This window comes from Barbus barbus (genome assembly GCF_936440315.1).
Source record: "Barbus barbus genome assembly, chromosome: 33".
Taxonomy (NCBI): domain Eukaryota; kingdom Metazoa; phylum Chordata; class Actinopteri; order Cypriniformes; family Cyprinidae; genus Barbus; species Barbus barbus.
Window position 1 is genome coordinate 13,700,565 of NC_136761.1, and position 24,343 is coordinate 13,724,907.

Genomic DNA, 24,343 nt, shown 5'->3' on the forward strand with positions numbered 1-24,343 from the left:
AACATTTTTACGAATTTTTACAAGGCATGTCACAAAACGTGCAACAAACACTTCCTAAATTCGTAACAAGAATCATTTATAAATCTGCAGTTGTCAACAAAACGAAGCACTGAGGAGGTCTTACTGTGGGTTTCCACCAAAATAAAAGCTGAGAAAAAGGAAGAACTCATCAACATTCATAAATGTTAGTATTGTAATTTTAGACAATAATGATAATCACAACAGCTGTATTAATAAATTTATTATAATATTCACACAATGTTCAAACAGGGATCTGTAATATTTTCTAATGTTGTAATAAGTATCTTCTGCTCAGCAAGGGTGCATTTATTTGTACAGTAAAAAATACATGCCTGATTCAAGAAGGGGGTCTCAAAAATGGCCAATAAATAAATTAATTAATTAATTTTACTAACCTATTAATTTTAAGTTAAATTGAGCTTTGTTGGTTTAACGTCAACTAGAATGCTAAAAAAAACAGTTAAGTAAATATTTTTAAATTGTTTTGTAATTGACCTTTTCTTTGAAAAGCAAGACAAAACAGAAAAAAAAAAAAAAGAAAAAAAAAAACACATTTTGGCTATTTAATTTATGCAATGCTGCTGCTGCAAAAAAGGCAAAATACATGGGGGGAATGCGAAAAACCATGTTAGGTATTCGGCCCAGTGTTTTATTGTTTGGCTTCAGCGAAGAATTTTCATTTTGGTGCATCCCTAGTTTTTAAATAAGAAATGCATAAATAAATGCAGTCTTGGTGAATAAAAACTTTAAAAACATTTTTTTTTTTTAAATCTTATTGACCATAAACATTTGAACCATAGTGTATGTGGAAGGACAAAAGAGATGAGAACTACCAGATACAAAAGATTTTTAGTAAATTTAAATTTTGGTCTTTTTCCCCTCACATTTTATGGTACTTTTTGGTTTAAATTTTCTTTTTAAATAAATAAAAATGAATATTCTGCTAAGCATCTTTTTTTTTTTTTCCCCAACAAAAGTCAGTCAGGGGTACAGTACATGAGCACGGTTTTCATTTGCAAGTGAACCATCATTTTAACACCATCTAAGAGCCAAGATCCAGGTTTACACTTTGTAACGTAGGCTTACCAGACACGCAGAGGAAGTCGTCAATGGAAGTGATGTCATCCACTGCGTCAGTAAGCACTCGCACCTGTTTCTCCCACTGGTCCTTAAACAAATCCATGTTATCCTGGGCCACTTTGCTGTTAGGCTTGGCAGCCAGGGCCAAGGCTGCATTAATCACCTGCAATTACCACAAGCAACCTATTAATCCGCTTTTAAGACGTACAAGAACCAAAAATCACATCTACACACATGTGTGAATTGATTATCTGAGCTCATGTCCTCCACCACAACAACCTTTCAAAACACATTTACAATTGTTTCAGATTATGACTAAGATTAAACTGTTTATTTTGATGGGAATATATGTAATTTCATAACCCCAGGATGAAAGAACAGTCATTGGAGATCAGATTAAAAAGCAGTCAAAGCCACAGTGGAGTGAGGGTGGAGTAGACATACTACAGGGGCATCTGCAAAATGCTACCTACCTGAGGGCAAAGTGTTTCCAGTTGGGAAGCGGCCATCCGTACCAACTTTACTCCCTCCTCATTGTTTGAGATGGAGCATGCAAGGTTAGCTACCTACAACAGAAAAAAAATCAGCTTTTTATCATATGACAAATGAACAGCGAACAAACAAAAAATAAAAAAAAATAAAAAATGTTTTCCATCCCTCAAACAAACAGTTTTAAATTTAACACACCTGCTGTCAGCTGTTGATCTGATTATTTGATAAAATGGTAAAATAATACAGCAGGAGAAAAGCGCCCCAGAGGATTAAGTCAAAACAAAAGCAAAGCCTGAAATTGAGGTCTGGTCGCCTCCCCACATAGGGAATATATTTCATATAATTCACAGGATGATGGCTGACAGCGTCAGGGAGTGGTTCCTAGAGATGATTAAATCACCGTTCTGGCAGGCGGCTGTTACCTCAGGAAAGTGAGAGAGGCTAATATTCCTGACACTTTCAGAAACTCCACAAGCCGCTGAAAACCAGAGTGCTGAGGCAAGCAAACCCACTGCCTGTTGCTGATGTTTCTAATGTTATAGAGTAAATTGTCATTTTGACCTACAAATCTCCCTCCTTACTCACGATTCTCCAAACATTCTCTGCAAACAGATGTTATTTGCAGCGGCAGTTTTTTGAGGCAAGAAATTAGATTTTTAGGGTTCCGCTGCCTCACTTTGGCTGCGCAAGCACCTCCATACAGCGAAGTAAGCACGGCACGTTGTCGAGTAGCTTCATTACTTAAGGCGGGAGTCGTTTTAATTAAATGTTACCAAGGAGTTTCATTCATATTTGTTTAGCGGGACTGCTCGGAGTTACTCTACCTTATCGTAATGTGCGAGAATTGGCTGTGCCAGGAATGGGAAATCCAGAACCAAGTGGAGTGTAAATGTGAACGGAGCTCAGCGCAGTCACAAAACGCCCCACTGACTACAGGAGTACCACAGCCTCCGCTCCTCCGCTCGCTCTCTCTCCCTTAAGCACCATACTGGGAATCTCTCGAACAGCAGGGTGCCATTAGCAAACACACTAGTCAAGCATTAAAAACACGTATACATGCCAACACTTTGAACAAGGAGCACTTCAGTATGTGCAATAGCGTTTAGGGGCTAAATCTCTTCTGTTTAGAATCCACAGTACCTGGGGGTGGGGTTGTCTCCGGTGGTCAGGGAAGAACCTCAAGCCCACCTATGTTAAATACAGTAACTATGACACACAAGCCGCTTAACATGAAACATCTTATGGAAACATGTCCTAAGGGCCACTAGATTGCATATCTATTGGCCACTCTGGAAGATTGCAACCGGAAGGCTGCCGATTTGATGCCTGCGGTGAGCAATCCTTGACCATTACCACGGTGCCCGAGAGCAAAGCAGTTAACACCAGACTTTCCCGGGGATTCTTTCCCCCCTTGTAATGAGCTCATGATGGCATTCTATACAAGTTGTGTAATTAATTACTGCTGGACCAGTTAAATAAATGAATAAAAATAAATAAAGAATTACATTAAAGAATTCTGTACAATTTTTTGGTTAAAAAAAAAAGATTAAATTATCTATTACAATTACAACAATTATGCACTTTATTTGCCCAATGCATTTCCTACAGTAAATAGATTAGTCTCCAATTTTTGTGCCACAAACTAATGAGTGTGTTACGACAAATGCATTTTAATTGCATCTCTGATTTAAGCAAGTCTAACACCAACTAGTTTGACCTGCAACAGTCAAAATGTCAATCAATAGCTTGCAGCTCTGCATTATTTCAGAGTCATTTCCATTCAAGTACCCATCCTCTTCGTGAGGTTGTTCTTTCTTGCAGTAACACCACATCAGTGCAACTGGTATCTCACCCTTCTGTGGCACCGCTGGGCCAACCAAGGGGTGAGTTTGTTCTTATACAAGCTGCCTAGCACATACAGAATGCAGTAGAGTGGATGGACTCTGTTGCTAAAGCTCAAAATGAGAAACTGACAAACAAACAACTTCATTGAAGACTTCTGCAGGGCTCATTTGCAGCTAAATGTCAAGCGGTTTCAGGTTGAGGAACAAACGTTCATTGTGAACTGATTCTCATTTCCTCTTCAGGTAAATTATGAGTCTTATCACATTGGTGGGTAGATCTTCCAACACAGATAAACTGGAAATGTGTGCTAGATTCAGAGGGAAAAAAAAAATCATGGCAACAGCCATTTTTAAGGTTCATAAAGAAAAAAAAAACCTATATATATAGCTGTTTGCAAGACTCACGTTAAGAGTTCAGTGTCTCAATGTGACACCGCATGGAACATGCCTCTTTTCTTCCTACTCTTATATGTTGTTTAACTCATTAAGTCTATCATATTTACATGATCAAAATTCAAATGGTATGAATAGCATTTTATAAAGCTGTTTTGTTAAGTTTCATTGTACTCTGTACATTTAGCTTTTCTAAATGCAAAAGCATTCAGTGTGAACTGCCCCTTAAACAGCTCAATATTGCATTCCTTTTGCATTTGTGACTAAATACAAGTGTGTAAAATGAAAACAAATTAACTACTATGGAGTAAATTATGAAAATCTGACATTTCTTAAACTGCAACACATTTTGGTCTCTCATTTCGTGCTTCCTGTCTCTCTCTCATTTTCTGTCGCACATGTAGTTTAGTCCCTGCACAATCTCAGTGTTCCTTGAGCAGCCGGGAACCTTTGAGAACAAGGCCTTGAGGCAATAAAACTAAGCTTGTTCTATTTTTATCCCGCTTCAGGAATGATGCATTTCATGGTATAAAAACCAAACCGCTACGGTGTTTCTGCGACCAAGAACTGACACTCACTGCCAAGCTCCTGCTCTTCCTGCAAGCTCAGAATTTCAAAGTCAATATAAGCGGCTTTCAAAATGGGGAAAAAAGGGAAATTAACAAATCGGTAACAGTGGAGTACTCTTGGGATATACAGTGCCCTCCAAAAGTATTGGAACAGTAAAGCAAAATTGCTCTGTTGGCTGTGGAGTAAAGACATTTACAAATATGATTAAAAGATGAATGAGACAAAACTACAGAATGTCACAGGGTTTCATCCCTCTATCTGACCCTAAAAGACTTGTCTGTAAAATCACCAACAACTTCCAGAAAGCTGGGGATATGCTCTGACAATCTACTGTCCTCAGGAGACTTTGACACAGAATTACAGATGCTACACAGCAAGATGCAAACCTCTGACCAGCACCAAAAATAGAAAAGCAAGATTAGAGTTTGCAAAAAAAGCACATAGGTGAGCCAGAAGAGTTTTGGAACTGTGTTTATGGACCGATGAGACAAAGATGAGCCTTTATCTAAGTGATGGGAAAGCAAAAATGTGGGAAAAAAGGGAACTGCAGTGATCCCAAGCATACAGCCTCATCTGTAAAGCATGGTGGAGGTTGTGGCATGGCATGGGCATGCATGGCTGTCTCTGGAACAGGCCCTCTCAACTTTACTGATGACTTAATGTATGATGACAGTAGCAGAATGAATTTGGAAGGGTACAAAACCATCTTGCCTACCAATATTCAAGAAAATGCCACCAGATTCATTGGAAAGTGCTTCATATTGCATCAAGACAATGACCCAAAACACCCTGCCAGTTCAGTCAAGGAATTTATAAGGGCAAAGAAATGGAAAGTCTTAGACTGCCCAAGTCAATCTCCAGATTTATATCTGATTGAACATGAATTTCACCAGCTGAAGAGGTGAGTAAAGGCAGAAACTCCCCAAAACAAGCAACAATTAGAATTGGCTGCATTATAGGCTGTGAAAAGTATTTCAAAGGATGAGACCAAGAGTCTGGTGATTAGGGGTGTGCTCAATATCAATTCTTAGATACATACCGATATAATAAAAAAAGATACAGTATCGATATTCTAGCCCTTAGTATCGATACTCCGCCCAGCCATTAGGGGGCGCAGCGGCGCCCGCGAGTTTCAAAAAAACTCATGGAAAATGTTAAAGCAAGATGTAGCATTTAAAGGTGCCATAGAATGAAAAACTGTCTTTACCCTGGCATATTTAAATAATAACAGTTCTGTACATGGAAATGACATACAGTGAGCCTCAAACACCATAGTTTTCTCCTTCATATGTAAATCTCGTGATTAAAAAAGACCACTGAAAGACAGGCGAATCAGAACATAACACCGACTGTGACGCAACAGTCGGGATCACTACGCCCCCAACATTTGCATAAACCCGCACTTGTTCTAAGCCGGCCTAACCATCAGAAGCTCTGCAGGTATTGTAAATAAACAAGCGCGGACAACAGCGAAAATAACAAAATAAATGTTATGTTCCAGGCCGTGCAGGGGGTGTGAAGTGCAGGGATGGGTTGGTGTCTGTATTCAGAAAGGCACAGAAAGCAAATAACGCGAGCCACTAAAGGGACATGGTTAGCTCCTTGCTAGCGGTAGCCTGTTACAGTACATAAGATTTCACTCTCAGTAAGGAGAGATGAGGATGATGGCGAATGACTTACAGATCCTGAGCACCACTGACAAGCATCTGATCTTGTGAAATGTGTGGTAAGTACTGTTGCTCCATAATGTAAACATAGTTTGTGTGATCGCGTCTCTTGAAAGTGAAACTATAACGCGATCGATGGATCGTTCAAAAGCAGTTTCAATGCCTCGCATATTAATAACGGCTCCCTGATGTCCGCGTTTTATATACAGTATAATTACCTGACGATATAACTGCGAGAGAAAGTATTTAAATATATATTTTCCTCCCTGTGCTTCCTTCTTGCTGATGAGCCGTACTGTGAAACAGCCAATCAGAGCAGAGCTCATTATTATTCATGACCCTGCCAAATAAGCCAATAACAGACCGTTTCATTCTAGGGAGAAATCCTAGGGTTGTAAATGGACATGTAAAATCGTTTCTGGAGATTTTTTGCCCTTACCTAAGCCACATACCTTCTGTGTAGATATCAGAGAACAATTTAAAATACTGTATCAATGCATTCTATGGCACCTTTAAGTGATTTCATAGTGAAATATGTTATGGCAGTACATGGTGTCACAAAAAAGAATTATAAGAAGATTTAATAAGAAGTTAAGAATAATAAGAAGAAGATTTTGTGCTTGTGTGAGCTCAGACTGTACCCTTGGAAAGTTAAATGTTGACTTGTGGTAATTTCCAGATTAATACAATTTGTGTACAATTAATCAGAGCACTTAAAGTTGCAAATATTTAAGCAAAATGCACTGTTATAATGCACTTTTGTCTTCAATAAATTGAAGAGTTCTGTTTGTTGAGTAAATGTGTTCAGCATTAACTAATTGGCTCTGGCCCATGTATTTTTATTGAATCGTATCGAATCGTGTCACATTGTATCAAATCGTATCGAGACAGCTCTGTATCGAGGTACGTATCGAATCGTGACCTGTGTATCGAGGTATGTATCGAATCGCCAGGTTCTCCAAGGTATACAGCCCTACTGGTGATGTCTATGGGTCACAGACTCACTGCTGTGATTGTGTGCAAGGGATCTACAACTAAATAATAGCTTTTAATCTTTTATATCAACTTTTATGTTCAACTGTCCCAAAATTTATACTCACATCAATGAGTGGGATGAACTCAAAGTGCTGTTCTTTTTATTTGGTCAAACATGTGTATTGAAATGGCTAATAATAAAATGTGACATTCTGTAGTTTTGTCTCATTCATCTTTTAATCATATTTGCAAATGTCTTGACTCCACAGCCAACAGAGCAAACTTGTCTTTACTGCTCCAATACTTATGGAGGGCATTGTATGTAGGTTGGCAGGAGGGTCTCCAGCGGTGCTGACTGCAATGCAAAAGTCTCTACAAAAGAAACTATTTGAAAGAAAGAAAGAAAGAAAGACAGAGACAGAGAGACAGAGAGAGAGAGTTCAGGGAAAGAGACAATTTCACCCTTGGTACGACCAATATTGAACATGCCACAAACTACACATACCTCGGGCTGAAGATAAATGCAACTGGTAAACTAAATTTGGCTGTGAATGAACTGAAAGAGAAAGCAAGAAGGGCCTTTTACGCCATCAAAAAATCTATCCAAATTCAAATACCAATTAGAATCTGGCTCAAAATATTCCAATCAGTCATAGAACCTATTGCATTATATGGCAGTGAAGTGTGGGGTCCTCTCCTAAATCACCAATTTGAAAAATGGGACAAAACTCCGCTTGAAGCCATGCGTGCTGAGTTCTGTAAGAGTACAGAGGAGCACACCCAACAACGCATGCAGGGCAGAATTAGGCCAATACCCTCTACTAATGCACATTGAGAAACGAGCCATCAAATTTTGGAAACACTTAAAAATGAGCGACCCCAACTCTTATCATTTTAAAGCCCTTAAAAACCATGAAGTGAACCCTGAAAAAAGTCCCCTGATTCAGATGGTCCTGAAGCTGCAAACACAGACTAACATGACTAACATCCAGCAGCAGGACACTGAAATAGTCAACCACAAAATTTGGCCCAACCAAATTATAAAAGAACAAAATGAAAATTATCGAACCTATTGGAAAAAACAGAAAAACAAAGTAAACTTGAATGTTATTTGGCCCTAAATAGAGATGACGAGGTACAGACTGAGCGGTCATACTCTGACTATAGAGACAGGCAGATATCGAGAGAGCCGCATCTGTCCATACTGTACTCATGGAGAAGTGGAGACAGAGCAACACTTCCTCACCAGCTGTCCTAACTATCAACACATTAGAGAGGCATTTTATCCCAAATTTGAAACACTTTACCCTGACTTCAAAATGTTAAACAAGAAACAAGATTGTATCTCACTAGCAGCAAGATACATTGATGCCTGTCACAAAAAGAGGGAGGAGTCAACAAATCAGTGATGCGCTCACACACACACACTTTTAAACTGTTCACAGAATTCTAGAATTGATTTGTTCTATTTTGTTTAATTATATATACACATGCATGTATTTTTTTTTTTTGATATATACATACTTGTTCTATATATAATGTAAACGCTATGCTTTGGCAATACATTGTAACAATTGTCATGCCAATAAAGCACATTGAATTGAGAGAGAGAGAGAGAGAGATTCATTATTACTATTATTTTCTATGTTGTTTTAATGCTTTGGCAATACAGAATGTATGTTTTTGTCATGCCAATAAAGCTTTCTGAATTGAATTGAGAGAGAGAGAGAGAGAGAGAGAGAGAGAGAGAGAGAGAGAGAGAGAGAGAGAGAGAGAGATGGCTGGCACTTTTTACAGCTCTTGGAGGGTGTCGACTTCATGCCTTCTGCAGGAGTAAAAAGATAGAGAGGGGAGGGAAGAGTTGGCTGCAGTTCCATTCCTGTTGTAGCCATGGATGCTTCATCGTACTGCAAATTAAATGGCCTCCCTACAGCAATAACTACATCCATATTTAAACTCTAAACTAGGGCTGCACGATATTGGAAAAAAATTACATTGCGATATTTTTTTCCCAACGATATATATTGCGATATTGAGAGCCATCAATCCAGGCTAAAGTCAATAATTACCATTCCATTATATTAATAATTTCACTAATAAGCAAGCTTCATTACAAGTGACAAAAAGGTCACTTAATGTTTTATTCCAAAATTAGAACATTTCTGTAAACACAAAAGCAGAACACATTTTTTTTTTTAAACAGCAGCTTTACACCAACCCCCCTGATTGGTTTACAACAATATGACTTAAAATAAATATATTTTTTATAAAACAACTTAAGCATTTTGGTTCACAATCTTTATGTGAAAAATATGTGCGGGATGTTATAACATACCGCCTGTCAAGCGTTCGGATCATTTTCTTAAATCCCTCTTTGGCGACTGTATTTAATGGCAACATATCTTTAGCGATATGAAACGTTATTGCGTCTGTTATTTCTTTCTGTCGTTGAGAGCCTTTCTGGTAAGGTATCACACTGGCAAAGGCATCACAAATATTTGTTTGTTTTGGTTGACATCCAGATTTGACTTTGTATTCGTCGTAAAGAGCTTTGTGGTGCCGTTTTAAGTGATCAGACAAATTGGTGGTGTTTCTTTGTTTTGTGGCCACAACTTTATGACACTCCATGCAAAGTACCTCATTTTGGTCAACATCCTCCTTTTTGTAGCCGAAATAGTCCCAAATAGATGATTTCGACTTTCTTTTTGGTACAAAATAATTTTTTTGCGGCGGATCCTCTTCGTCGCGCATTTTTAGCAGTGAATGTTGGCTGTGAGCGTGAGCGGTGAGCAGCGGCACAGCGAACCAATCACTGTGCAGGCACGGGGAACGTGCATGTCACCCCAGCAACAAGCCATACAACAAACTCGTGTTTACTGTGTGCTACCCTGGTGCTACCGTTCTCTTAATACACCATGGGCTTCTACCCTTCACATCGCATGTTCCGGCGATGTGACTATCGCTCACGCGCACATCGCGATGTCGATGTCAAAACAGAATATCGTTCAGCCCTACTCTAAACGGAGCGAGAAAAACAACAACATTACACTATAAAATCTCACTTGTTTATGGAAAGTGGGCCACATTTGTAAAAGCAGGTTATCATTTAAAGAATAATCTCAATTATAACTACACAGACACACACACTGCCATACAAAAGTCTGAGATTAGTAATAGTGTTTATGCTCATCAAGGCTGCATTTATTTGATCAAAAATGCAGATGAAAAAAAGTAATATTGTGAAATATTACAACTTAAAATGATAGTTTTCTATTTTTATATGCTTTAAAATACAGATGAATTTCATGATCGTTCAGAAATCAATCTTATATGCTGATTTATTATCAATGTTGGAAACAGTTGTGCAAAATTCCTGATCCCAAATGTGCGTGTGTGTGGGCTGTCAAATTGGCTGAAAAATTTAATTCAAATTTTGTAATAAATTATTAATATTTGAATTATATTCAAATTTAAAAAGGCATAATTTCTGTTAGGGGGAAAAAAAAGGGCTTTTCTCCTGAGGCCACAAGAGGGTGCACTCAGCAAAATATTACTACTGCACGTTTCTTCAGAGCAATAAAAATAAGACTATCTTTGAAAAAAAGTGCATGTTTAAAAAAATTTTTATAAACCATATACAATTGCGTAGCATGTGTATTTTATTGTAAATTTGACGAATATTAAAAATTCGAAAATTCTTTTGACAGCCCTAGTGTGTGCGCGCGTGTGTGTGTGTGTGTGTTAAAGATTATCATCTGTAGAAAGGTCCATTGTGAATACACTATAAATGAATGTGATGGCTTTATAAAAACATTTCATAAAATCCGTGGGACACTTGAGCCTATGCCATGACTTCTTTAAGAACTGAAAAAACACTTTACATGCATACTTGCACTTTCAGTCATTTCTTACTTTCATTTTTTTATGCCCAGCATAATAAAAGTTCAGGGTCATTATTTAACCATACTGAAGGACAAGAGCCAGAGCCAATCCAAACAGAGTTAAGAGAGGTTAAAATAATTTCCCTTCTGCAACCATCTCTTGCTGCAAGGCACGCCTTCCCTGCCTGTCAAAAATATATTAGACCGTCCTTAGTGATGAAAGCCATCGGCAAACAGAGGAATTCCCATATATGGCACATAGTTTCAAACCTCCGTGTTCGTTTTGTAACAGAAGGCAAGTACATGAATGCAGGAAAAATCCCTAATGCACATGAATACATTTTCTTGCCAACAGACTGGATACCAACCAGGAGTGAGATGCTCCAGCTATTTCAGACAATGCAGTTTTTTTTTCGCCTAATAACCTACATAAAAAACCCCTCCACCATACAAAGCCGACAACACAAGGTCACGCATAAGCTGAACCTCAACACAGCTGGAATGCAGGCTTAGTGCATTAATAATTTTCTTTATACTAAAGAAATCAGTCACTTGAAGCTGTGAGTTAGTGTCGTTTTACCGGTATCAGTGTTTTTAGGCACAAAGTGTCTGTCTTTTTATAAATTTTGCTGCCTTAACGTTCAAAAAAATTAAAAAACACTATTATTGCCCCTCAGATGCAATCATCAAAATGAGCCCACGCTTTGTTCATGTAATCCATGTTTGGATTAAGGTTGGAATGCATATGGTGCGGCCACTGGCTGGTGTCAAATCAAGGCAATGAAAAACGTGAGAGAGAGGCAGAGAGGGAGACGGATGTGACTTTTTGGAGACGTGTTGTGCTTTGGTTATCTTTAGCCCCCAGTGAGGCTCTGAGGCTTTTACTCATTACCCCTCCTTTTCCCTTCACTTTGATTTCCTTCACCAGTCTTCCCCTGTATGCAGCATGTCACATGAGGGCCGGACCTGACCCCTGTGGGGAGAGGTCAGTCTGAAATGTCGGTGGATGACGTGTTACCACAGGGACTAAGATGAACAGATTTGAAAAACTAATGAGGATAGCTAGCATTTCTGTCAGCTTGTCACTGGCCCTGCCAATGCGAGCATGAGATGTAAAGCCCCCAGTGATTCGGCATGAAAAACATCTATCTGGAAAATAAAACGCCACAAGAGACACAGCCTATTTATCGGTCATGAATGCGGTCGCCGACAAAGAGACACGACAACGCAGATTTCTCGTGAAGTCCATCAATAAGACACCGGATATCCAGCTGTTTCGCATTTCCCCACTGAAGCAACACTTAACCTTGGGCTCGGAGGAGTTTCACTCTTTGGCTGAGCTTAAAATGTGATTCACAGTTGTGACTGCCCATACAAATGCAGTGGTTCCCTGGCTGCGGCATTGTAAACCCATCAGCCTTACTGCATTTGTCCCGCACAATAAAGTGTAAGTTTGACTCCTGTCTGACACTCCACAAAAAAATAAGCATAAAAGATAAAAAGGCTGTGACACGCTCGCTTGGATCAAGCAGTCATGACACAGAGACTCCAGATGCATTCCCACATAAATAGTGATGGTGGCTGACTATCGATTCAAATTTATTCAGTTTTCACATCAGCTTGCATGTTGGAATCAGAAAGGAAAGTTTCTCTGCTTCAAGTGTGTACTAACTACTTGAAGTGACACCTTCCATTTTTTTCTGTTTTGTGGGTGGCATAAGGCACTTTTAATTAGTGATTTGTAAAGCTATATTTTACTACTTTACAAACCAGAAACTCATCTAGTATCTGGTATAATTAGAATGTTTCAGGCTCATAGTGGAGGGTGCGGCTCAAAAAAGGAACTGACAGAAATCCTACAAATATCTAACAAATAAGGCTAAATATTTAAAAACTTCTATCACTCAGATCTATCATAGCTCTCACAGTATCTACAGATTATACACAATAATGGAAACTTTGCTCACAGCAAGTGATTTGAAGTCTGACAGTAATTGTCTTGAAATCTGTTGAAGGCAGCGAATTTGTTACAAAAGCGATGCTTTGATGGGGATGAATTTAGAGATGCAACTTCTCTGCAGCACGTTCAAGCATGCTGTCAGCATACCAAAACCCTCTCCGAGAAACAGAGCCTCTTAAATCATCCCCTTTCAAGCACCGCATCCTAAAATATAAAAGTTTAAAACAAAAATTGGATAAACGCAATGGTCGACCACCATAATCGGTTAGGCTGTCTATCCTGACTCATCACTTCATTTAATATAGTCTGGCAAAAAATCTCAGTTTCGTGTTCGTAACAAATACTACAAAAGCAAGTCAGATCCAGTGCACAAAATCTATTTTGGATCAGAATTGGTCTGTGCATTTCAACACAGACTTCTACCATAAACCCCCTAAAGAGCTTATCTGATTTATTAAATGAAAAATGTCAACAAATGTCTTACGCTGGTTTCACACTGCAAGCGTAAGCAGGGCGTACGCAGCGCGCAAGCAGGACGGTAGCAGAGCAGAAGCAGCGCGTATCCATTTTGCATTCACACCGGCAGCGTTTGCAGCGCGTACCTGAACCGCGGATTTTGTACAGATTTCTCAATAATGGGTAATAAGTTAGCTTTGTTTTATTTCTATTTAAAATACATTACAGATGGAAGACTATTTTTTTAATAAATTACGAAATAAGTTTGTTTTCAACTTTCTTTTATGCTTTGTTTGCGTGTAGTGAGAGTTGTTGACAGAAGGAAGGCAATCGCGCTATATATGTTAAGAAGACTACGAAAAAGGATGAGACGCAGACTTTGGGTACACTCTGTTCAGTTTACACAATGTAAGATGAAGGAAGAATAGCCTACCTTCCTCCTCAACTTGAAACATTTAATTGTATACGTATGTATCTCATATTTCTTATACATGTATACAACACAATGCTTTATCCTGAACATTACATTGTAGTATTGACAGTGCTCTTGAGGTTGTCATTAACCTTGCACAGTAATTGCTTTTTCATATTTTATATATGTGTAGAATAATTTAAATGCTAATATTTTGATATATGAATTATGGTATAAATTACCTATTTCATTACAAAAAAAAAACATTACTAAGAAAATCATTTGTAGTTTTTATCTATCTTATAAACAGAAAATGTACATACATTACCCATCAAAAACATAGAAAATCCAAAAAATGTCTGTAATAAGTAACCTTAAACTTCTTAATAGACACGTTTTTTAATGATCAATTTATTGAGAATTAAGTCTGAAATAGACATACAGTATAGTCTACAGCTTAGATGTATGTAGCATGTGTGACCTTATTCTGTCTGTTTGTTTGTACGTGGGCATGCTAAAAATTGAAAACAAAAAAGTAAGAAAGGTTATTACTTTCTTTTTTTTTTTTTTTTTTTTTTTTTTTTTTTTCGTGACGTATTGTCAAGTATGGTGACCCATACTCGAAATTGGTGCTCTGCATTTAACCCATCCAAGTGCACACACACAGCAGTGAGTAGTGAACAAATGCACACACACACACACACACACACCGTGAACACACACCCGGAGCAGTGGGCAGCCATGCTGCGGCGCCCGGGGAGCAATTGGGGGTTCGGTGCCTTGCTCAAGGGCACCTCAGTCGTGGTATTGAGGGTGGAGAGAGCGCTGGACATTCCCTCCCCTCACCTACAATCCCTGCCGGCCGGGGGCTCGAACTCGCAACCTTTCGATTACGAGTCCGACTCTCTAACCATTAGGCCACGACTTCCCCCGACTTCTGCACCGAGTGCTGATGCAACTTCCTCCCATGCTTTTTCCCTTCGCCTGCAAGTCTTTATATAGTAAATTATGAGGATCATAAATAACTGTATGCTTCTCAACCTCCACGATTAGACGAGTGTCGTCCATGATTGTCTTTGCATTAGCACTAGTACCGTCATCATGATGTCAACATGACACCTGTTCTTATGGCAACTTACTATATAGTTATAACACATATAGGCTAATATAATTAATACAGTTAACCAGTGACTTAAGATGAAATAACAGTATAAATTAAACAAATTTTAGTGATTAGAGCAAAAACTTTATTTTATTTAGTTTTTTGTAATATATAGTATTATTTTATTTTTTTTACTGAAGTTTATACTCTATTTACAACATAGTAGATGTCATTAATTTACATTCTGGGGAAAAATTTCACTTTTTCGTGTGTATTTGGTCCATAATCAATGCTTTGTCACTTTATTTGAGCGTAAGCAGCGCAGCAAAAATAGACTCGGCGCCGAAACGATCGCGGCACTGCCGCTCCTGCTCTGCTCCTGCTACACGCTGCCGCGCCGCCCCTGCGTGCTGTGTGAACGCTCTCATCCATTAACATGGGCGCCGAAAAAAATACGCGCTGCTTACGCCCTGCTTACGCTTGCAGTGTGAAACCGGCGTTAGACAACAAATCTACAATCACCAATCATGTGTGCTCTCTTCGAGATGCCATGTTAAACAAAAGAATAGCTAGTCTGGAGGAGTACAAATAATGTTCCATCGTTTGTTTTGAAACAATTCCAGAATTTAAAATCTGCAACAGACGAGGGACAGTAATTGGCACTTTATGGAGCAGAAAACAGGTGCCTACCTCAATCAGTTTGTTGGCGTGCTCGCGGAAAACTTGGGCATATTCCTTCACCTCCTTTTCATTACCATTCTTGGCAGCCTCAATCAATACCAGCAGTGGAACATTGGTCTCCAGAAAAGAGTCCGACACGTGGTCCATCACAGCCTTCCGCAGCTGAAATTATAAATACGCAAACACAAACCCTTAGCTAGTGTTTGATCACTCAGAGCACCTGGGTTTGGTATATTCATTTTTAAAACGCAATGTAAACAACATGCATCTAAAGAGAGACAGTCATGATATATTATTAAGGAGAAGGACGGAAAGTATTCTTGTTGACACCTATAATCAAAATAAATGTGATTCTGTGCACTCCTTCAAGGTGAACAGACCTGTCTACGCAGGTCACGGGTCTTCTTAGTCATCCTGTCAATGGCCATGTTCAGGGCATCGCTCTTCTCTTTATGTCCAGCCTGTGATAAAAACAAACAGGGAGACATATACTTAGTCTCATTTAAAGTTGTTATAGTCAGGCTCGCTGGGAAAAAGAAAAACGACAGGTGGGAGTTAAAGCTGAGGACTGAAAGGACAAGACAAACTTGCAAGATATGATGGATAAGATGCATTTTCTACAGAGGAAGAAAAACGTAAAACAGCATGAGTCACTCGGATGGTTATAACCCCCTGTGGCAAACATTTCATTTTATTCTTGAAAACTTTGTAGGGGTTTAGGTTCTTTTACCCCCCTTTGGCAATAATGGTTTCATATGACTAACGTGACTTGCGGTAGTGTCAGGAGGCACCCACCCACATTCTTTCACCGATACATTTTTCATCTTAAAAATCTAGAGTATTTGTCTGTCACTATCTTGAGCTGGGCTTAAGCAGTCTGTGAAATAATTAAATGACACAAATAGCTCTCCTGCAGAGCAAGTACAAAAAAATAAAAAATAAAAAACAAGAAAGGATGTAGGGCAAAGGCACATGTAAAGATTAGTTAAAATGTGACATTCTTTTGAACTGGTGTCCGATTCTTCTATCCCTAACCTTCAAGGACTAAAATGTAAGCAAGCCATTTAGATCTTCAAATAAAACCCATTATGTGATGGGTCAGACAGCTTTTAACAATACACAAAGTTCAGAGGAAGGTAGCCAGGAGAATTTATGCCTGGTCAAGCAGAGTTCACATGTAAGCCAACACAATGACTGTCGGAGATAAATCTGAGCAATTTCCACACTTTACAAAGCGTCCACTTGTCCAGCGCTTCAAGTCAGATTGGCTAACGTTGGGAAAGTAGATCTCTCTCACACGCCCCAGACAAATTGCTCATGTGCAGTGGGTAGGTAAATCTCCAGCACAGGGAAAAGCCTGGGGGAAGGCCATCACAGGGGCACAAGCAACAAAAGCGTGACATTCAATGAAATATGGCAGTGACACTGGCAGTTCAACCCCCCCTACATCCTAACCCCATTGGGTGGTACACGGTAGGAGGCAAGCGAACGCCATCAGCCTTAATCCCCTACTGATTTTGTGCCAGTTGGATAAAAGCACTTCAGAACAACATAGACTCTCCAGTGTAATAATGGTGAGGGACTGTCAATTCTAAATCACTAACCTACAGATGGGTTGCTCATTGAGTTGAACAAAAATCACCTAGATTAGTGCAAATGGTACATTCATCCAGAGCGAAAGTAAGAAAATTTGATGGGTATTACCCATATGATCGCATGTTCCCCCGGAGGCCCAAATGACTTGAATCACTCAGTATTGATTTTGCTCCAAGCAGCTCAACTTAATTGGGCAGTCATTTGATTCCTCACACTAGTTTACGTGGTGTTTTCACACATATAGTTAATGATGGTCAGGTAGACCTGTGCTTGCAGCATGAACAAATCTCCCTACAGATTGGTGAAGGGAAAAAAATAAAAAGATTTTAAAACAGTCCTCCTCAGCAAAGACTTCCCTTGAGGGCAGATTACACACAAGTGAGAAAAGTATCTTTAAAAAAGTATTATGACCTATGGAGAAAAAAAAATAAATAAATCAAACAAAATGGCCCAGGTCATTTTAGAAAGTGACCACCCCAAAAAAAGAAACAGATGTTCAAATTAAGCACAGTAGGTACAATGGCACGAAAGCAATTTTAGAACAACCTAGAGTCACTGTGTACATAGAAGGAAAAAAAAGTGCCAAACTACACACTAAATTAACTAGACAGTGGCATATCTGAAGAAAGAAAGATTTGGTAAGACTTTAGTATAGGGACCAATTGTCACTTAACTAGTTGCTTATTAGCATGCATATTACTAGCATATTGGCTATTTATTAGTACTTATAAAGCATATATTCTGCATGACCATATTCTACATCCCTAATCGTACTTAATACCTTACATTAAAAACTTACTAATTAGTAGTTTGAGGCAAAAGTTGTAGTTCACATTTAATTAATTGTGAGAATTGAACCTTAAAATAAAGTTTGACCAAAGATTTGTATAAATGAGCTGGTTTAGAGTCACGGTTACCTTTTCATCCCGATTGCTGCATTCAGAAACAGAAGATGGCAATCTGACAAATAATTGTAAAAAAAGAAACTTTTTAACTTGACATGAGGTCCTAAATGCAACTCATACCGTGAGATTTTGATATAGAAGTAGTCAAGTAATGCAAAGATTCCAACTACAACAGGCCAACAATTACACATAATAACAGGAATAATTTTTCCACAGCAGGCGATCTGACATCTAGCAATAACTGTCTTTTAAAGGGGATAATTTCAGAAAATATCTTTGCAATGTCTTGAGTAAAAAGCCTGTGAGCAAACAAAAAAGTTGACAAAAAAAAAAATAATAACTAATGATATATATAAAACATACAAATACATACTACTAAAGATATTAAACAAATAAAAAAATAAAATTACATAGTCAATCTGGAATCAAAACACCCAGATCTATCTATCTATCTATCTATCTATCTATCTATCTATCTATCTAGATCTGGGTGTTTTGATTCCAGATTGACTACGTAATTTTATTTTTTTATTTGTTTAATATCTTTAGTAGTATATCTATATCTATATATATATATATATATAAAAAAAAAAAGGTTCTGATTTGCAAATACATATCCCTTCTCATCCATTTTTAGCCAGTAAGCTTTATAGGCTGTCATCCAACACGTCAGGCTTGATTTCATAAAAAAAGGAAGAGTTTAATTTCCATTACATTACATTCAGCAAACACGCATGAAGAAAAATTTGCCAAAAGACAGAGGAGCAGAGAAAATGCAGACAACAGCTACGTTGTGCAAGTCTTATGTTTAAGGAAATCTCCTGTCGGGTTGTGCAGTGTGAATACACTATTAAGTCCAGCATTCAGACTCTGTCCCCACCACTGCAGATCGACAGGAGTATAAAAGGTCTCAGTGACGTCGGTTTTCTTGTGACGCGTTTCGTGTTGAAAACCTGAACGAGCGAAAGGGAGAGAGAAGGGAAGGAACAATCTGACTTCAAATCATCGCAAATCAAATTAAGCATCAGTTTCCTGTGCCAACTTAATTATATTGTAAATTCATTCATCAATACTTAATTGAAGTAAAAACACAAAACCAAAAACCACCAAATTGTACATACATATAAACATACACGTACAGACACACAAAATCTGACCAGACAGGAAGCAGACGAGGAGATTTAATGTAATTGTTAATTTCGGCTGTGAACTGCCGCAACACGTTGCAGTTATCAATATTGTGACTGTGACGAACCAGAGGAAAAAAAGTAAAGGAGGTGGAGGGTGTGCGTTGAATCAAACGGCAAAGCACTGTGCAAGTGTGCAAGGCGGAAAGTGAGCGAGCCAGGGAGCGAACCAAAGCGCGCATGAGAGTGAGAGAGAGAGTGGGAGAGGGAGAGGGAGAAACTGCACTGATGATCGACGCCAGCCTGCCACCACTCTGTAGCAGTGAGTGGCTGCAACAAAAGCACAGAATAACATCTCAGCTCCTCTCCTCTGCTTTTTCCCTCACTGCATCTCCCCTTCCTCGATGCAGAGAACTCCACAAATCACAGCAGAGCCACACGGAACTGGCGTCGCAAGTGCAGCCTCTGCCTGCCATCAACAAGTTAGGGATGAAGGACCTCGAGCAATGAAAGAGGAACGCGTGATCTTCAATTAACCAATTGAGCTGACATTGCGGTGGAAAAGGAAAGAGGCAGCTAAGGGACGGCAGGATCTGCTCAGCGGTGCTGCTTTGGATGCAAATCACCAACTTCGAATTTAAGGATTCTTGGAAGGCAAATAATGTTGGTCTTTTCTTAATCTGGGAATTGAATAGCAGGACTGAAAAAAGGACAGACTGGGGAAAAAAAAGAAACCGCATCCCAGGACATGGAATTTCTGAATTTGGTTCAACTGGGGGGGCTCAGCACTTCTTTATTTCTGAAGAGCTTGATTCCTTTTATATTTACCCAAAAGGTTTTTTCCCCTTTGGATTTCTCTTCCATCTGGCTGCTCCAAAAGTCTGCAGAAAAAGACAGTTGAATGCAGCCCCCAATGTACACAAAAGAATGGGTAAGTTAGCCCTTTTATTCACAGAGTCTGGACCTGAATAGGCAATGTAGTGAATAGGAGGGGGGGCAGTGGCTGGCAGGGTCTCTAGAAACATCTATATATTTAAAAAGCTTTTTCCTTTTTTTACTTAGTAGTCTGGTAATATGTAACGAGCAGTAATTTATAGCAGGAAAAGGGAAGAAAAAGGAAAAAATGCTACTTAATGATTGAAAAAAAATTAAGGCAAACTGGGATGGGGAAAAAAATAATGATAAACTGCATCCTAGGAAAAAACAAATGAAATCAGCTAATAAAATGCTAATTCTGCAGTTCAAACATATGGATGAATAATTTATACATTAAAATTACTTAAGTAAAAATAACTAATCAGTGCTGTCACTGAACATTCCCCTTAAACATTGTTAAAATTCTTGGATCAACAAGCAGATCGCTTTGACTTGACAAATACAGAGAGTGCGCATGATAATGGAAAAAAAAAAAAATTTGTGTACTGCAGTGATTAGATTTCCCTCCCCCCGGTTTATTTTCTTATCTTTAAACCCACCCAGGTTTCCATTCAAGGTGGCCATTGGTGGGACAAGCACCAGCGGCACTTTGTGTGATCAGCATGCTACTGTGCCTCCCTCCTGTGTCATGCACAACCTGCCCCCAGAAATGCCGATGTGAAGACCTGCAGTTTTACTGCGACACGCAGGGGCTCCTGGCGCCCCCAGACAGTGTGGATAAAGGGGCCCTTGGACTTTCGCTCAGACACAACAGCATCAGTGAGCTCAGCTCAGACCAGTTCTTTGGCTTCACCCAGCTCACTTGGCTTCACCTGGACCACAACCAAATAACCACCGTGCATGAGGATGCCTTCCAGGGGCTGTACAAGCTCAAGGACCTTAACCTGAGCTCAAACCGCATCACCAAGCTGCCAAACACAACCTTCATCCACCTCATCAACCTGCAGATCTTGGATCTCTCCTTCAACCAGATGACAGCTCTGGAGCCTGAGCTCTTTCACGGGCTCCGGAAGCTCCAGATCCTACACCTGCGGTCAAACTCATTGCGCACAACACCTGTGCGGGCCTTCTGGGACTGCCGGAGCCTGGAATACCTTGGCCTGAGCAACAACCGGCTCCGTAGCCTGGCCCGGAATGGCTTCGCCGGGTTAATTAAGCTGCGGGAGCTCCATTTGGAACACAATCACTTGACCAAGATTAACTTGGCACACTTCCCTCGTCTGGTCGCCCTCCAGTTCCTTTATCTTCAGTGGAACAAGATCAACAATTTAACAAGCACCATGGAATGGAAATGGACAACTCTGGAGAAACTGGATCTCACTGGGAACGAGATACGTGTACTCACCCCCGATGTGTTTGAGACTTTGCCCAACCTCAAGATCCTGCTGCTGGATAACAACAAACTGAGCAGCCTCGACACCCAAACCATGGATATGTGGAAGTCCCTAAACGCGATTGGGCTGTCGAGCAACCTATGGGAATGTACCAAAAGGATCTGCAATTTGGCCACTTGGCTTAGCACCTTTAAGGGTCGATGGGAGCATTCTATCCTCTGCCACAGTCCCGAGTACGCACAGGGCGAGGAAATACTGGATGCCGTGTACGGATTCCAACTTTGCCAAAATTTATCGGCCCCGGTCGTACTGACCAGTACCAGCACGGAGGCCATGCTCCCGGAGATCACAAGCTCCCTGTTCGGAAATATGCAGACTCCTACACAAGACTTCTATGCAGAGGATTTTGGGAGCTTTACGATTGTCACCACTACAACCACCACCACCCAACCCCCACGCACTGCCCTCGCTACTACCATGACGGTGGAGGGGGCAGATGTTACAGAGGACTACTCTGCGATGGACAACACAGTGCTGACCCAGAGGGTCATCATTGGCACCATGGCTCTGTTGTTTTCCTTCTTTTTCATCATTTTTGTAGTGTACATATCACGAAAATGCTGCCCTCCCACTCTGAGGCGGATCCGCCATTGCTCGGCCATTCAGAACCGCCGACAGATGAGGACCCAGCAGAGACAGCCAATGGCGGACCTGGCCACACAGGTGCCCTATAACGAGTACGAGACTAGTCACGAGGAAGGTGCACTTGTGATCATCAATGGCTATGGGCAGTGCAAATGTCAGCAACTGCCTTACAAAGAGTGTGAAGTATAAACTATTTATTCCTGCAGTTTCTGGGTTTAACCATTTGTCCATTTCAAAAGATACAGGGTTTGCTTTTGGACATGTTTCCCCTTTTCAGTATGTATGAAGAAGAGTATTTCTTTGAAATTGTCAGCTTTGGAAATCTATGAAAGCTTGATGACTGGGATGAATTTGAAAAGAGGAAATGTAGAAAATTCCACAAGTTTATTTTTGTAATACGAATGCAAAAGTTCATATCTAGCTGGGGCAATCAATCTCAGCAGAGGAAGGTTGGATGCGTCACTGCATCACCAGTTTGTGTACTATGTATTCTGCAGCACAGAGGAGATGAGAAATCTATAGCCAAACCACCTGGAACCCTATGCTCCAGAAAACCGTTTATAAAATGACATATCTTCTGATAAATGGTGATATTTTGTGTCATGGAAAAATAGTGTTACATGCGCTGAGCAGTGCAAATTTAAAAGGATAAAAAAAATTAAAAAAGACATTTGGTGCACGTTAGCAACACTAGATCTCACTCACATTCACTTTTGGGGAGAGGAAACCAAAAAAAAACACCACCACATCAGATGGCCACAAAGCATATTTTATTAAACGTTTTCTAAATTGAAAACAAGTACTGTTATAAATTGATCAACATAATGAAATTTAGTTTTGAACAGGGAATTCAACCCACTCGACATTATTTGGCTTCCTCATGTGGCAGAAATGATCATTACACTTTGATCGAGTCTTAAATCTGAACTAATGAGAACACTTAACTGCCTTCCCGTTTCTGCATTTGGTTAAATTCAATAAACTGTCCGCTTTCTTGAAATCTTAAAGCCTAGCACTTTGTGTGAAAAGGTTAATGTCCAATTCGGCTCTGCACTGGTTCTAACAAAATGTCCGAACAAGCTCCCTCTTTTACGAATTCAGCAGGGATATACTAAATGTTAAACAGAGGCAATTGCTCAATTATCATTGTGCATATATTCTTACATAAGATGGCTCCAAACACTGACATCCTCACTGTGATAGAACAATGCTGCTTAGATCACCGCATCATTAATTAATGGTAGAGACCATCAAAGGATGCTAGACGATGAAGCAAACACCAGCGAGAACAACTTCCTAGGGAGAGGGGAAGAGCTAGAAAAAGAAGGCATGCAGAGGACACTGACAATTGCCTCCTAAAAATACATGCGTACTCTTGCCGTCGCACTGTTCGAATGCAGCAAAGAGCATAACCATACCTGACAGCCTCAACATTGAGTCAATTAAGCCCAGGGAAAATGAATCTAATATTCTGTCACCCAAAACCTCTGCCCTGCAAGTTTCAGCCTCCTCAGCCAGTACTTAAAGGAAAAAAATAAAATAAAAAAAGACTAGAGTTATTACTTCATAGCCTTGCTCCTTTCAGCCTATAAAAACAAAAAGGCCATTTTTCGACTGTGCAAGAAATATTCAGAGGTTCATACCAAGGACACTAAAGAAACAGATAAAAGCTGAAGTAAAGCTCTCAGGAGAGCAAGCAGAAGACGACGGGAGGCTGGGTCAGAAGACATTTGTATGCAGCACTGAGAGGACAGACATTAGCATCAAACTAAAGAAGCCACTGCAGCAGTAGCTCTTTGTGTTGTAATCAGGAGCTAGGGGCAGGGATGCACAAGGGGGTACAGGGAACCAAACACTGGTTAGCATCTAATTGAAGTCAATGAGCATCTTAGGAGCCACCGAGTGAGGCTAAATCAGGGTACATAAACCAGAGGAAAAAAAGAACTGCATGACAAAACGGTGACTGACAACACCCTGGGGAAAAGCTGGAAAGCTCTGAACACCACCCTAGTTGTGCTGCAATACGGGTTACTGCCTCATTAGTAAAAAATAAATAAATAAAGGCTAAAAAGAAAAATGAAACAATCATATCTGGACAGAGATTTCTGGGGGAAAGCTCAAAACCTGAGAAATTGCCTCTACATCAAAGCCCATTTTTGGTCACCTACCAAATGGTAGTAGAAAAGAAACTTGCGTAGTTACCATATACTGAAATTAAGTATGCCTGAAGAGACGGATTAAAATTGTCCTCTAGAGGGTGCTGTAA

At 39.7% G+C, this 24,343-nt stretch overlaps 2 protein-coding genes across 2 annotated transcripts in view; one reads left to right on the top strand and one right to left on the bottom strand.

Moving 5' to 3' along the window:
- Positions 1 to 24,343, bottom strand: part of LOC306853183 (catenin alpha-1) — a 103,147-nt gene that overhangs the window by 34,225 nt on the left and 44,579 nt on the right. The window contains exons 8-11 of the mRNA XM_079390397.1: positions 15,915 to 15,995; positions 15,544 to 15,696; positions 1,575 to 1,667; positions 1,108 to 1,264 (exon numbers count right to left, since the gene is read on the bottom strand). Of these exons, the coding sequence (XP_079246523.1) occupies positions 1,108 to 1,264; positions 1,575 to 1,667; positions 15,544 to 15,696; positions 15,915 to 15,995 (484 nt within the window). The remainder of the gene's footprint in view (positions 1 to 1,107; positions 1,265 to 1,574; positions 1,668 to 15,543; positions 15,697 to 15,914; positions 15,996 to 24,343) is intronic.
- On the top strand, positions 19,423 to 24,102 carry LOC306853174 (leucine-rich repeat transmembrane neuronal protein 2-like). Its single transcript, XM_079390382.1, has 2 exons — positions 19,423 to 20,093; positions 20,642 to 24,102. The coding sequence occupies exons 1-2, from the start codon at positions 19,778 to 19,780 to the stop codon at positions 22,264 to 22,266; spliced, it is 1,941 nt and encodes a 646-aa protein (XP_079246508.1). The 5' UTR covers positions 19,423 to 19,777; the 3' UTR covers positions 22,267 to 24,102.